Source organism: Sus scrofa, chromosome 5 (assembly GCF_000003025.6).
Source record: "Sus scrofa isolate TJ Tabasco breed Duroc chromosome 5, Sscrofa11.1, whole genome shotgun sequence".
NCBI lineage: Eukaryota > Metazoa > Chordata > Mammalia > Artiodactyla > Suidae > Sus > Sus scrofa.
The window spans coordinates 74,520,056-74,536,668 of record NC_010447.5 but is presented as its reverse complement, the minus strand read 5'-3'; the positions used below and the strand labels follow the sequence as shown (position 1 = coordinate 74,536,668).

Below are 16,613 nucleotides of genomic sequence, written 5' to 3'. Positions count from 1 at the left end.
TATTTGGCCCATCCTTTCTCCCCACAGTTAGCCACTCCCTAGCTTCTCTCAATTCCTTCAAAGTAACTCTTGAGTCTCCTTGGCAACCACTCCATTCTAGCTCATCATTCTTCTATGACCTAAAGTTGTATTTAGGAGGTAAGTCTAAAACCTAACCCATGCCTATTTCTTCAGCATTATCTCAGGACACGGACTCTTAGACACAATGGCTATCTTGTTCACTCTGCATCCGGCTTAGAATATTGCTAAATACTTCTTACTTTGAATACTGTGGTTTAGTTGCAAAAAAAGACTGGCCACCTCTTAATATGTATATTTGTCATATTGTGGTTTTGCTAAAAGTGAGGGTTTGCTTTACTTTAAAGATGTGTCAGGATAATGGCATAGTAGTTTTCTCCAAGAGGGAGAAATACTCTAAAGGCCCTGCACCCAGCATATGGCAGATACTTGCTCCTTCTGACATCAGGCAGGAGCTGCTGGGGACTGGGAGTGGAGATGGGGAGACTCTGCCTTTTGGCCACCAGGATCCTGTGCTGTCTTGCAGCTGCTGCAGCTGCTGTGGTTATTATTCATGAGGGACACTTCCTGACCCTTCCCTCCAGCCCCACAAAAATGAATCAATCAACGGTGCTAACAACTTGGCCTTGGCTCACCACCAAGTATGAAATTATATAAGATTCACTAAAGGAATGTATTTTCAGAGTTTCTAAGATACAGATATGAATATGCAAAGACTGTAAAAAACACAGATGCTTTTGTACAGAGTCGGATTTCTGCTCTTTGAATTGGTTTTCCTCGTCATAGAAATTAGCTTCAGACACCTACACAATCCTCGAATCTCTGCCAGAAACAAATGACCCCGTGTGAAGTCACTGGCTTTTGATTTATTCTATAAGAAGTACTCGCATGAAGTTAACAATTGCAGGTTGTCACTGCACTGCGTATAATAATATATTCAACAGAAGTGTAATTTCAGAGGTAGTTACGAAATAATCACCGGTTGCTACTTTGTTCTGACTGCATAAATGGTAACATTGCTTTAATATAATGGTTTGCCATAAAATAATTTTATTTTATTACTATTTTACCTTATACCTCCAATGGAAAGACTCATTTGGCAAATTGTGACCACAGAGGTACTCACATGAGTTTTCAAGTTAACATTCTTCATTTGTTATTTGACATCATTTTTTTAGTAATGCATTGTAACGACTGCTGCCAAACAGGAACATACATTGCTATATAGGGTCCTTTGTCCTTTGGATCCAGATGTATACATTTAGAGGCAAAGGAAATACTAAAATCATTTAAAAAGAAAAGAAAAACTCCTCATCTTATCCTTTCTGGAACCAAAACTTTTGTTTGTTTTTGTTTTCACTTAATTTTACCTGTTTTGAAGATACCAGCTTCACTTATAAATTTAAGTTTTTAAGGCCAGCCTGGTGTTAGATTCCTTATCACCCCAGGCCCCATCTGTTCAGTTCTGTGCCATCCTAACACAGTTTTTATGCTCAGAAAAAAAAAAAATTATCCAGAATCCTCACCTCCCCTTGGTCTTGGCAAACCTGCTGGACAGCTTACAAAGATACCTAAAGAATCTCATGCAAACCTATTGAATCTATAGCCACTTGATAGCAGTCACTTACTTGGTTCCTCTTTTTGGGGACTCATCATTTTCTTCCTAATATTTTAAGATCATAGCTGGAACCAAATGTCATAAGAGTTCCAAAATCACACACATCTACCAGCTAGTACCACCCTTTCCCAAAGCCCCTTGTCTGAAAAAAAGGGTTTTTTTGGAAGCTGTGTGCTACATGCTGGTATAGTTAAGTGATTTTATATTTCTCTTATTCCATATTTTCTATATTTCCAAAATACATATAAGCATCTCTATATTTGAGAACATCCTGATGTGTGTGTGTGTGTATATATATATATCTTTTATAATCTAAAAAGATAGTGATTCTTGGAGTTTCCATGTGGCTCAGCAAGTTAAGGATCTGGTGTTGTCACTTTGCTAGCTCACGACCTGCTGTGGCATAAGTTTGACCCCTGGCCTGGGAACTTCCACATGCTGTGGGTGCAGCCAAAAAAAAAAAAAAAAGACAGTAACTCTTAAGTCCTCATGGCCCCTTGGCCCCTGCCCAAGGATCCAGAGCCACTTCATCTTTCCACCCAGGTTGAGTCTTCCAGGAGGACAGGCTGGAGCCCAAGGATAGAGAGGATGTCTTTTGCTCTGGGACTGAGTGACTCTGCTTGTCAGTCTTTCCTAGCTAGTGCCTGAATACTGCTTTCTATTTCTAGGCTGCCTATTAACTCTTCCTTTATCATTTTTCTTGATGCTTAAGATGGTCTGCCTCTTCTCTGTTCAAATCTGAAATCACATCAGTTTACTCCGTTGCACTCTTACGTCTAAAAAAGTGAAAAACAAATATTACTTGTGTTTTCCCAAGTTGTAGTCTTTTTTTTTTTTTTTTTTTTTTTTTTTTTTAGAGTAAGGTCCACAGTAGTAGCTACTCATGGTCTCAGTGGATTCTTCTAAACATGTGCTATGGTCAAAGGACTAGTAAGCCACTGTGGATTGTGGAGCCATAGAAAATTATATTTGTTTGACAGAACTTCTTTGCTAAGCTGTGTTTTATGAATTTTTTAAGGATTTTTTTTCAGGTTTAGAGATTGGAAATTTTGCAAATATAGTTTGTATTTCTGAAATTACTCCCCTTGAAAAGAGCCTTATTTTATAAGATAACCATTTTCACATGAGCTTCAGATGAGCTAAACCACGTTCCAACGTGATGTCCTAGATTGCTTAATACTGTGCCCTGTGCAAGACAAGTTATTATTGTCTCCATACAAAGGAGCCATGTATTTTTTTGTGAAAGCATTTCATAAGTTAGCAAAAGTCAACTGCTTAAGCATAAAAATCAAGGTCCATAAAAATAAGTATGTAGATATGTGTAATGTTCATCATACGTTAAAAAATACAAAAATCCTCTTCAAGTCAGTGATTGCCATTTATACACCCAAGATAGAAAACTAACTTTGAACGTGCCTTTAGAGTCAAAATCCTGCATGAATCTATTAGGTGAAGGAAGTTCTTGCTTTTGCGGGCTTTGAATTTTTAAAAAAATTCATGGTGAAACTACGTTCTGCAGATAAATATTTATTATTAGGGAAAAAGAAATCAGTGACTCTGGGAACCCTGCAGAAATAGAGATCTTTGTGAACCACCTGAGTTTTTATCCTCCTAATATCAGAGGTGGGAACAGCAATGAGGTCGCACCTACTCCTCAATATGAACTCCAGTCCCTTCTGGAATAACAGAGTATAAAGACCAAGCTCCCAAATTAAATAAACACCCCTCGATGTTCTCCAACTTTATTAATGTTGGCATCAGAGCTCTCGGTGGTGGTCAAGCTCTGCTGTTTTATGATCTGGCCTGTAGAGCTGAAAAAACCTCCTCTACCCCCAGAGGCAGCATGCTGAGAGCTCAAAGTCTGGCAAAGAAAGAAGTGGGCTTAAACCTGCTTCACCACTGACTCAAGGCAGCAGCTCAGGCAAATGACTTCACATCTCTGAGTCTCAGGCTCTCAGCCCTGGTACCTTCTTTGCAGAGCTGTTGTCAGGAGTAAATGTGTGGGAATTGTTCTTTGAAATTTTACAAATAGCACAAAATCTTTGTACAGATAAGAACAATGAGACCTGGAGAGGTTAAGAGAAGGTTACCAAAGTAAACTGTATGCTTATAGTTTCCCAATACTTGTCCATTGAAATACAATCAATGAAGTATATCCTATGAATCAATGAATAAGCAACTATTTGGATCCCCAAGCTGTAGTAGGGGCTATACTTTAAAGACGAACATAGCACACACTTGGAGATTATTGTTTCTTTTCTTTTCTTTTTTTTTTTTTTTTCTTTTTTTTGTTTTTTTAGGCCCGTACCTGCAGCATATAGAGGTTCCCAGGCGAGGGGTCAAATCGGAGCTGTAGCCCCTGGCCTACATCAAGCCACAGCAACTCACGATCTATACCACAGCTCAAGGCAATGCTGGATCCTTAACCCACTGAGCAAGACCAGGCATCGAACCTGCATCCTCATGGATACTAGTCAGATTTGGTTCTGCTGAGCCATGACGGGGCTCCAAGATTGTTGTTTCTTTGATGGAGATTAGGCATGCAGAGTTAGAATTTAAATATTTTTAAGCAGTGTGGTTATTAGAATAGTTAGATTGAGTGGTACGTTTTTATAGATAGGAAGTATGCTTAAGTCAGAAGAAAACTTTATCAATTCGGACAGAGAAATGGTCATAATTACTGTAAAGCTTGAATAGGTGTTGCAAAATAAAGAAAATCTATTTGTATATTTGTATAAATGCTCCAGACCAGACAATGTCAAAAATACTTCTTGCATGTGCTTTCTAGCCAATGTATGATATAATATCAGGTTATGTTGAAAAGAAACAAGAAAGTAGGTCATGACTCTATTTTGCAATTTTTACATAATTTGGTATTTGTGAATTAATTATTCAAATTGTTTGGGCTTCTTGGTAGTGCTCTGTGACCTGCGGCTCTGGACTTCAGCAAAGGGATGTGTATTGCAGACTGCGAGGCGTTGGTCGGGTGGCAGAAGAAAAGTGTGATCGCTCCACACGGCCTTATTTTCAGAGACAATGTTGGCATCAGGACTGCATACAGTACCAGTGGGTGGCAGGAGGGTGGCTCGATGTGAGTACTGAATGTTTGTTTATTTATTTTTTGGCTGTGCCCCTGGCATGCAGAAGTTCCCGGGCCAGGGATTGAACCTGGGCCACAGCAGCACCCCGAGCTGCTGCAGGGACAACACAGGATCCTTAACCAACTGAGCCACAGAAGAACTCCTGTATGTGAGTACTGACCAGTAAACATCCAAAGACAATGCTTCAATAAAAGAACGTGTTCTTCGTTTTGTCCTTGTGTTTCTAGTGTTCAACATCATGTAAGCAAAGAGAGACGCGTCGGCAGGTGAGGTGCGTGGATGCACGAAACCTTCAAGTGAACGAAAGTTTCTGTGATCCTTTAACCCGACCTCTTTCAATCAAACGGTGCGGAAATCCTCCCTGCAAGTATATTGTGGTAACAGGAGACTCATCGCAGGTAAGGCAAAGAAAGGACGTTGAGAATTTTCGCTCCTGGAAAATACAACTGGGTCTCAAATCTGACCCTGTTGAAACTGGTTCTGAATTTGAACATGGAAGCAAATAATGCTGTGCATATCCATCTAAGGAATAAAACTGCTGGCAGATGGACGGTGCAAGTAGAGTCCAAGTGACATGTAAGCTAAACTCTGGTGCAGTTCTGGAGTGCCAGGTGGTGGCAACTGTGAAACCAACTACCAGGAACAGTTTGGCATCTGTCCTTGCATAGTTGGCTGCTTAAATTTTTTTTCCTGGGAGTTCCCATTGTGGCTCAGTGGGTTATGAACCCAACTAGTATCCATAAGGATGATGCACTTTTGATACTTGGCCTCACTCAGTGGGTTAATGATCTGTTACTGTGAGCTGTGGTGTAAGTCACAGATGTGGCTTGGATCCCACGTTGCTGTGGCTGTGGCGTAGGGCAGCAGCTGCAGCTGATTCGACCTCTAGCCTAGGAACTTCCATATGCCATGGGTGTGGCCCTAAAAAGAAAAAAAAAGAGAAAAAAAAATCTTACGGTTTTATTGAGATATAGTGACACATGGCACTGTGTAAGTTTAAGATGTATGATAGATAGATGGATGGATAGATAGATAGATAGATAGATAGATAGATAGATAGATAGATAGATAATCTTCTTTATCTGTTCCTCTATTTATGGAAACTTAGCTTGCTTCCATACTTTGGATGTTGTAATTAATGCTACAGTGAATATTGGGGGGCATATATATTTTTAAATTAGTGTTTTTGTTTTCTTCAGGAAGATATCCAGAAGTGGACTTTTGTTGGATTATATGGTAGTTCTAGTTAGAGTTTCTGAGGAAACTCCATAATGTTTTCGCAGCGGCTGTACCAATTTATATCTCTACCAGCAGTGTAAGAGTGTTACCTTCTTTCCACATCTCAGCCAACACTATAATTGTTCTGATCATAGCCATTCTGACAAGAGTGAGGTGATATCATCGTTTTGAGTGAATTTCCTTGATGATCAGTAATAGCATTTTTTCATGTGTCTGTGAGCCATCTGAATGTCCTCCTTGGAAAAATACCTATTGGGTTCCTCTGCCTATTTTTTTAACTGAGTTGTTTGCTTTTTTGGATATTTAGTTGTGTGAGTTCTTTACATATTTTGGATATTAACTCCTTATCAGATATGTTATTTGCAAATATATTGTCTCATTCACTAGGCAATATATTTGCAAATAACATTTTGTTGACAGTCTCCTTTGCTGGGCAAAAGATTTTTATAGTGATGTGGTCGCATTTGTTTTCGCTTTTGCTGTCCTTGCCTAAGAAGATGTATACAAAAAAAAAAAAAATACTGCTAAGACTGGTGTGAAAGAACATATTACCTATATTTTCTTTCAGGAATTTTAAGTTTTCAAGCCTTACGTTTAAATTTTTAGTCATTTTGAGTTTATTTTTGTATATAGTGTAAGAAAGTCATCCGGTTTCACTTTTGCACATGTAGCTGTCCAATTTTCCCAACACCATTTATTGATGACACTGTTTTTTTCCTATTGCATATTCTTAGATTTTTTTTGGTAGATTAATTGAACATATAAGAATGGGTTTATTTCTGGGCTTTCTATTCTGTACCGTTCATCTACATGTCACTACCATACTGTTTTTGATTACTACAACTCTATAGCATAGATTGGAATAAAAAACCATCGTACCTACAGCTTTTTTGTTTTTTTCCGTAAGATTTCTTTGGCTATTCCAGGCCTTTTGTAGTTCCACTCAAATTTTAGAACTCTTTATTCTAGTTCTGTGAAAAATGCCATTGGTATTTTGATAGGGATTGCATTAAATCTATAGATTGCTTTGGGTTGTATGGACATTTTTTCCAGCACTCATATGGAAGTTCCCAGGCCAGGAATTGAATACAAGTGGATCCCTTTCTTTTTTTTTTTTCTTTCTTTTTTTTTTTTTTTTGGTCTTTCTGTCTTGTAGGGCTGCATTAGCGGCATATGGAGCTGTAGCGGCAGGCCTACCCTATAGCCACAGCAACGCAGGAGCCAAGCCTCCTCTGCAACCTACGCCACAGCTCATGGCAACCAATGCCAGATCCATAACCCACTGAGCGAGGCCAGAGATCAAACTCTGTCATTTATGCTAGTCGTGTTCGTTAACCACTGAGCCACGACGGGAACTCCAACGCTGGATCCTTTAACCTCTTGCACCAGGTTGGGAATCAAACCCATGCCTGCATAGTGATCCACGCTACTGCAAGTCAGATTCATAACCCACTGTGCAGCAGTAGGAACTCCAGTATGGGCATTTTAACAAAGTTAATGGTTCCAATCCATGAATGCAAATTATCTTTCTAATTTATTTGTGTACTCTTTGGTTTCTTTTGTCAGTATCTTACAGTTTGCAGAGTACAGGTTTTTCACTTCCTTGTTTAAATTTATTCCAGGCATTTTATTAATTTTGATGCAGTTGTAAACGGAATGGTTTTTAACAATTCTCTTTTTGATAGTTTGTTATTAGTGTATAGAAATGCAATAGATTTATGTATATTGATTTTGTATCCTATCACTAATAATTCATTTATTAGTTTTAACAGTTTTTGGTGAAGTGTTTAGAGTTTTCTATGTCTAATATCATGTCGATTGCAAATAGTGATGGTTTTGCTACTTCCTTTCCAGTTTGAATGGTTTTGTCTCTTTTTCTTATCTGACTGCTGTGGCTAGAAGACATCATGAATTTTACTTTGTTGACTACCCGAGAATTTTTATTCCTATATGTATTTTGAGCTTTGTTCTGGAATGCAATTATTTTGTCCATAAGCAGTTTAATCTCTTTTTGTCTAGCTCTTAAGATTTTTAATGTGAGACCTGTGCATTATTTAATCTAGGGTTAGCTATCCCCCTCTACTGTGGCAAGGCCCTTTTGAGCATTTTATCTATTACTGCATGCGTATAAGGTTTTCCAGTCTAAATGAAAGAAAAGACACAATACATCTGCGTGAGTGCCAGACACACTGATTTGTATGTCTTCTAATTCATTCTTCTTTGGCCGCACTTGGCATCTTCACATATATGTGTGCACTGGTCAGAATGTTGCCATCCCTTTAGGGTTCCTTTCCTTGTTCCAAGACCTGGAAACTGTCATTTATATGGTTATATTTTTGTTTTTACCTCTCGGGGATCCTATTCTTCATTGCCTAGTGTCCAGTGTCTGAAGAGCCATTGCTTTATCTCTTTTGTCCAGGTGTTCTGATTGCTTTGGTTTAGAAGGTAACTCTATTCCTTGTTACTCCTTTTTCCTGGAATCGGAAATTTGCCCATTTTTGGCCTGGACCTTTAATTTATATCTAAATCACTTAAATATTCTATCCAAATGGTAGCACCCATCACATTATATGTATAAAGATAAATGTATGATAAACTTATATATGGTTACTAGTATATTAAGACTAATAAATGTCCTTTATTCTGGGTAAGAATCATTGATATGTTTCATTTCTCCAAAGTTGTGCTTCTAGGAGGTAAATTTTCCTCCAATTAAGCTATCCGTTTAGTATTACAACCCACAAAAGAAACCATAAACACTGCAGCTCAACAATCTATCCTGAATCTGGATCCCTTCCATTCACTGGTACAACTCCGGAAAAGTTGTCTAATGTCTCTGAACCTTTGTTTACCCATCTGTGGATGAGGCTAATAAATACGATTATTGTGAGGATAACAAAAACATAATATATATTAAGCACCTGACAAGTAGTGGGCCCCAGTTAAGTTTAAGGGCAGTATCTTCTCCCCTTGTAACAGTGTATTTTTCAGTGTGCAGGTAACTGTGGATTTAGTTACCGACAAAGGATTACATATTGCATTGGGATCCAATCTACTGAAAAATATAAGGTTCATCAGCTGTGGCCTGTAGACTATCGAGAATGCCCTGTGCTGCCTTCCCCTCAGGTTTACAAATGCAATTTTAGAACGTGTTTGCATATGGCCACTTGGAAAGTTGGAAAATGGAGCAAGGTCAGTATATAGCTATGAATTTATATTCAGTCAGTCTTCCGAATGAGACTTTCTAGTTGTGGGATGCCTTGTAATCTGCATGTCTAACTAGTTATCAGAGTTGTCTCATGCCCCTATTGCTAACAATCACTTTATCAGTTATGGGTATAAATATCTCATCTCTCTTCCTGTGTTGGCTATAACCTGCTTTAAGCAGGGATCATAACTAATACTTATATCTCTTGTTCAGAGAGCCTGGCACAGTGACTTGCATTTTGAGTAGATGTGTAAGAAATATTTATTGGTTAAGTGAAAAAGTAAATAAATCTAATAGGTGAGTTATACAAGTTATGAGCACCATATTCCATATTCCATTTCCAGTTTAACTGACAGAAAGCAAGTAAATATTGCTTCTTTAAACTTAGCATTTAATAATGAGAAAAATCTCAGTAGTCTGAATAACCATCAACAAATATTTATCAAGTATTTACAATATACTGCTGAGATAACTATACAAAATAAATGGAAAGAAGCCAGTAACAGAAATAATAGATTCGGTCTCCTAAGGATTACTCCCATCTGTGATTGTCCAGCCTTCAGGATATTTTTGTATCTGCAGTAATTCTAACCACTATCAATCCTCAGTTTGTTCCAAAAGGACCTGGTTTGAGAGGAGGCAATATGTATTTTTTTCTTACCTATTATATACCTATTATCCATTATATACTTTAACTTCAAACTTTATTCTGTTTCCAGTGCTCTGTGACTTGTGGAGTTGGAGTAATGGAGAGAAGAGTGGAATGTATGGCCGAAAATGGTTGGTCCAGTGACTTATGTTTAAAGCATTTAAAACCAGATGCTCAAAAGAAATGTTATGTCAATGACTGTAAGTAATAGACTTCAAAAATCTACCTAGTACCTAAGTGTTCCTAAGAACTTTTAATTAACTTTTTTGTTTGTTTGGTTGGTTGGTTTTTTGTTTTGTTTTGTTTTGTCTTTTTGCCATTTCTAGGGCCACTCCCACGGCACATGGAAGTTCCCAGGCTAGGGGTCGAATTAGAGCTGCAGCTGGCTGGCCTACACCAGAACCACAGCCACGTGGGATCCAAGCTGCATCTGCAGCCTACACCACAGCTCATGGTAATGCCAGATCCTTAACCCACTGAGCAAGGCCAGGGATTGAACCTTCAATCTCATGGTTCCTAGTCGGATTCATTAACCACTGAGCCACGATGGGAACTCCTTAATTAACTTTTGAAAATAATTATTTGGAATAGTCATACACTCCACAAAATTAAGGGTCTTTTTTTTTTGAGTATGACAATATTTGTGTGATTGAGTTTAATTCATGTTGTATTTGTAATTTGTTCATTGTTGATAAATCGTATGCACTTGTCCTTACAGGTAAGACATTTACCACCTGCAAAGAAATCCAAGTGAAAAACAGCAGTGCCAAGGATGGTGACTATTACCTTAACATTAAAGGAAAAATAATAAAGGTATTATGAAAACACTTCCTACTTAATTTTAACATTTAGGATTGATGACTTTGGAAAAAGCTTTTCTAGATATTTGCATTTCTCCTCAGATCTATTGTGCAGGTATGCACTTGGAGAATCCCAAGGAATATATATCATTGGTCAAAGGTGAAGAAGACAACTTTTCTGAAGTGTATGGCTTTAGGTATGAGCTGTGTTTTAGCTTGTCTTTGCATTTTGATGGTCCGTAGGAGATTTAGATGTTCCAGAGTTCAGGGTGGTACTTGAATAGTTCATAGTGGGATAAGCAATTTAGGATGTATTAGGACCCAAGCCAGATGCTGTTTATGCCTGTTCAGTAATAAGGATTTGGGTATTAACATGCACTCTCAAAGAGACTGACTAAGAAGGATACTGTGGGTGAGCAGTGGGACCAAGGAGGGAAGATTTTAAGACCTGTGTATATTTTCATAGAAATCATATTAATTCCAGTAACAAAAGGTAGGAGAACTGCAGCTGAATTATTTTTCCACAAACTGATATTGAATTTCCCATTGATTATTTTGTATATTAACCTCAAGCAATTTTTGCTTCTTTCATGTTTAACTTGTAGACACTATAATATTGAAGAGATCTTTTGTTTTCCGACTTACACAGTGGACCATTTATCCACATTGTGGTCTAAAAACTGTATATGATAAAAATATTCTAATCTTGTTACAGACTACAAAATCCATATGAATGTCCTTTTAATGGAAGTAGGAGGCAAGATTGTGAGTGTAAAAATGACTACTTGGCTGCTGGACACACTGTTTTCAGCAAAATAAGAATTGATCTCATTTCCATGCAAATTAAAAGTAAGTGCCTAATCTCTACTTGTAAAATGAAAAGCCTCTATTTGCTAATGCAAGTCTAACAGTATGCTATCTTGTGTATATGGTAGGCAAGGTATAGGGAAGGGACTAGCATTGTACAATAATTACTTCAAAAAAATTAAAGTTATTAGTTGTAGTTTTCCAATACAATGACACAGACCATGAAAACTGTAATAAAAATGTCATTAGAAAGAGAGTAAAAATACTGCCTTTCCAAGATATAACCCTCTACCTTAAAATCCTTAAATTACTTTAAAAGTAAGGGAGTTAATATCCTCAATGTGATTATATAAGCTTTTATTTTTTGTGAGGGCTTAAAGTAATAATGAACATTAGTTGTGGGTTACAGATTGTCAAGTGCTTTCTTATGCTTTGCCTCCTTCAGTCTTTTTAACAACCCTGTGCTAGGTAAGGCAGTCTTGCACCACATTGCTGCAAGTGATGACATTAAGATGCACTTGTAGAAGCTTAAGTGACTTGTTCCAATTCATACAGTTAGTAACTGGCATTGGGTGGAGATAAAGTCTCATTCACAGATCCCAGATTGTGAGCCTGCTGCCTTTCTGAGAAGATTTATAGTCCAGTCAAGTCAAAATGTATTTATGGAAACTAATGTCCTTTGAGCATCAGGTAGCCTGCCATCCTGGAAGTTACAAAGTGAAATAGAAGGCAGAAAGTTCACTTCAGAAGCAGAAACTGTAAATTACAATTGAATCACCAGTGCCTAGCACAGTGCATAAACCATAAAATAAAACAAACAAACAAAAATGTTTGTTGAGGAGATCCCCTCGTGGCTCAGCAGAAACAAATCTGACTAGGATCTATGAGAATGCAGGCATGATTCCTGGCCTTGTTCAGTGGATTAAGGATCTGCTGTTGCCAAGAGCTGCAGTGTAGGTCTCAGACATGGCTAGGATCTGCCATTGCTGTGGCTGTGGGGTAGGCTAGCAGCTGTAGGTCCAATTTGACCCCCTAGCCTGGGAACCCCCAAATGCTGTGGGTGAGGCCCTAAAAAAAAAAAAAGACAAAAAAATGTTTGTTGAGACAATGAATGCAGGAATATATAATCTCTAAATCACAGAGATATATGAAGGAACTATGGTTGTAGTCAGTAATAGTGGCTACTTACTAAACAGCCACCGTTACTGCAGTGGGGAAGCATTATGCTGTTATGATTATGATCATAAACTCAAGTTAGACTGTCTGAGTGTAAATTTTCTGCATCCATTCACCATATGTTCAGTCACATGACCTTGAACATATCTTGTCAAGCCTGAATTCCCTTATGTCTAAAATGAGATGCCTCTCAGGTTTTTTTTCTTCCTTTTCCCCACACTTTCTTTCCTTCTCCCCCACCCCCTTTTTTTTCCAGAGGAGTTAGGATTGAGATATAATTTTTTATTTTTATTTTTGTCTTTCTAGGGCTGCACCCATGGTATTTGGAGGTTCCCAGGCTAAGGGTCCAATTGGAGCTGTAGCCGCCGGCCTACGCCACTGTCATATATTAAATGACAGTCCCAAATGTATTATTTCCAATTTGGGCTGCTACCCCGAATAATTCCAAGATTCAACTCTCTACTGCACATAGCCACACGCATGTCTAATAGGCATCAGGCAATGTATCCAGAGCTGAATTTTCAGTGTTTATTCACAACCACTCCTTCTACCCAAATCTTTACCATTTCAGTAAATGGCAACTATAATCTCCTGGCTATTCTTGCTGAAACATAGCCACGTCTTTAACTCCTCCCTTTCTCTCACACCTACATGCCATCCATCATCAAATTCTGTCAGGTGAATCTTCAGCATACATACTGCTATAGATTATATTGTGCTCCTCCCCCCCAAATTCATCTGATGAAGTCTTAATCCCCAATGTATGGTGCTTGGTCCTAGGGAGATTATTAGGTTAGGGTTAGCTCCTAAGGGTGGGGCCCTCTTCATAAGATTAATGCCCTTATCAAAAGAGGAGAAGACGCCAGAGCGCTCCCTCTCTCTCTGCCATGTGAGGACATAGAACGAAGATAACCATCTGAAAGCCAGCAAGGGGGCTTCCACCAAAACTGTACCATATTGGTACATGTTTTCAGCTTCTAGATCTACAAAAAATGTTTCTGTTGTCTAAACCACCCAGTTTACGATAGTTTGTTATAGCAGCTTGAACTAAGACAATTGGCAAAACTACCTTCTCATTACTTCTTTTGCTACCACCTTGATCCCAGTCCATATAATTTTTTTTTCACTTGGATTATTATGCTTGTCAGCTGGTATTCCTGTTTACTCTGGTAGCACTCCAGTTTCATTTCACCTTTCTCCCCACTCCTGACCTAGATTCTCTTTTCAGTGGAGAAGCCAGAGCGATCCCATAAAACATAAGCCATGCCATGTTTTATACATTATCTCATTTCATCTTTTTTTAAAACAACCCCAACTTCTGCTCATAACTCTTCAAACATTTCCCATTGAACTCATAACAGAGTTGAAAATCTTGCCAATTGTCAATAAAACTCAGCATGTCTTTCTGCTCCTCCTTTCCACACTCTTCTCCTGCACCATCTGCTTCAGACACACACTTATCCCTTTGCTATTCCTTGAATACATCAGGCATACCCCCGCCCCGCCTTGAGGCCTTTGTATTTTCTATTCTATTTTCCCAGAACAACTGTCCCATAGTCATCTGTTGGGTTTACCCCTTAATTTCTTTTGGGTCTCTGTTCAAATACACCTTCCCAGTGAATTCGTCCTGACCACTCTCCGCCTAAACTCCCTTTTTCCCCATCCTTTTCTGGCTTTATTATTATTTTTTTGCTATAGCAATTGTCACCTGTAACATATGATAGTATCTACTCTGTTACCTGTCTCTCTCAGGTAGTATGCAATTTCTATCAGCCCCTGTTTCATCCACTATTTGGCTCATACAGTACTTATAATAATGCTCAATTCATAATAAGTTCTAAAGAAATATTTGCTGAATAAAAGTCTTCAGCTTGTTTCAAGGAGCTGTCTGTCTTGAGGAAATTTTGAAGACAAATTTGAAATAACCAAAGTGGAGGAGAGGAGTTTCAGAAGGAGACACTGGGAAGACAAACCTGAAATGGTGAAGCATCTTGGTTCCATCAGAGATGAAACAATTTTGTCTAAATATAAATTGAAATCAGGTTGGCAGGTGTGTGGGGGGGGTGCAGCTTATTACATAAGTTCCCAGAAAGCAGAGAATGAAGAACAATACATACTAAAATGCACAGTTGGATTTATCTTCTAAGTTATGGGGACCTTTGGAATAAAAGCACAAGCAAGGGAGGGAACAGACACAGTTGGGAGGAGAACAATTTCATCCATGAAGATAATTAGGAAACTATTGTAATAATGCAGATGGAAAATGATGAAGACCTAAATGAGGGACGTGGTTCACAATAGAGAGCCTGAGCAACATAGTAAAGAGGTACACTCTGTGATTTTCCAGCAGAAGGACCATGGGGATTTGTGACATGGGATATTTAAAAGATTTCCAAAATAACCAGGTGGATGGTGATATAGCTCAATGAAGTGAGAAATATAGCAGGGGGAGGGGAATGTGTTTGGATAAAAAGGTAATGCATGTAGCTTTAAGCATGTTAAGTCAGCGCTATCAGTGGATTATCCAGGTAAGGGTGGAGGCACTAGGAGCAAAGGATAATTTGAAAATTTTGTCTGTTTGCCCAGGCTAACCCTAAGTACCATGTATAACCAGTGGTGTGCGGGTAAATGTTCAACAACCAGATCTTCACGACCAAAAAAAAAAGTCTGATTCATAGTATTTGCCAATTTCCATGATGTGTGTATTACCACCATGACCAGTTTTCAGCTACCAACCTGAAGTCATTGTACATGGAGTTGGGAAGAGATGCATATGATTGGTTCTCATGATTTGGTACAAGTTGACTCTGGCATACCACTGAAGGCCTCCTGGGTTTGGAAACTGCCCTTGGATATATGATACATGTTTCCATAAACAATGATTTGGGTGTTGCCTGTAGGGAACTGACATCATCATGGGGGCACACAGTGATCTTGCTGTCCTCTTGAAAAGTGAAGTATTTGAAACAACATTAGGGGGGACGAGAGCCACTGAATGGATGAGCATTTGTTGGGATATTATTTAAGCGTTTCAAGCATGAATAAGTGATTGGATCAGCTGACCTTTAGACTTCCTCCCAACCTATTTTTTGGCCAATGACTATTTTTTGATACTTTATATAGAACCCTCAGCATTATTGCCACTCAAGAAATTTTGCTAATGATTTTAGCAAAAGTAGGAAAAAAATGAAATAATAATATAATGCAATAATATAAGAAATCAAAGAAAATAGCACCCTTTTTAGCTGGTTGTTTTTGAATTCCTAAATGAATCAGTATGTATACTCTCTATTAGCACTCGTGTTGTCATAATTTATTTATCCTTAAATAACGTTTCTTCTCTGTAATTTTGTTCCTTGACCTTACTTTATATATTTTAGGTATTCACTATGATATAAAATATAATAAAGCATTTATTTAGTATTTAAAGCATCTGGATTAGTTATAGATATCCCTGACATTTTTAAGGGCTATTTGTGATATGAATTTTTTATATTAAAGAAAAATTTGAGAGCCTGATCTATGTTATGGACTAAAATTGTACAAAATTTTTGCTTAAAACTTTAGATTAATTCTTTTAATGTATTTAAGAATGTAATATGAAGACTGTTATGTTTTGCAATGAAGATTTGAAAAGCATGCAGTGTCTCGTGCTCAAGAGTTTTTTTTTTTTTTTTTTTTAATTATTTTCTAGCTACAGACTTTCTTTTTGCCCAGACGGTATTTGGAAATGCAATTCCATTTGCCACAGCTGGAGACTGCTATAGTGCTGCCAGATGCCCACAGGTATTTCATATTTGTTTGGTTACTTTTTCCTCACCTTGAAAAAAAAAAAAATCGATTCTCTTCTTTCATTTTCCTTTTTTTTTTTTTCTCATTTTTTTCCTTTTTGCTTTTAAAGGCCGCACCCATGGCATATGTAATTTCCTAGGCTAGGAACTGACGAGGAGCTGCAGCTGCCAGCCACATCCACAGCCACAGTAATGCAGGATCCAAG

The 16,613-nt window shown here is 38.1% G+C and overlaps 1 protein-coding gene across 4 annotated transcripts in view; it reads left to right on the top strand.

Annotated features, from left to right (window-relative positions):
- The window catches only part of ADAMTS20 (ADAM metallopeptidase with thrombospondin type 1 motif 20), a 170,606-nt gene that overhangs the window by 136,035 nt on the left and 17,958 nt on the right, over positions 1-16,613 (top strand). For 3 of the 4 annotated variants that reach the window (XM_021090843.1, NM_001257275.1, XM_021090845.1), the window contains 8 exon segments: positions 4,554-4,727; positions 4,965-5,135; positions 8,968-9,168; positions 9,904-10,033; positions 10,552-10,646; positions 10,736-10,830; positions 11,349-11,482; positions 16,311-16,402. In XM_021090843.1, the coding sequence (XP_020946502.1) occupies positions 4,554-4,727; positions 4,965-5,135; positions 8,968-9,168; positions 9,904-10,033; positions 10,552-10,646; positions 10,736-10,830; positions 11,349-11,482; positions 16,311-16,402 (1,092 nt within the window). 4 annotated transcript variants of the gene reach the window in all.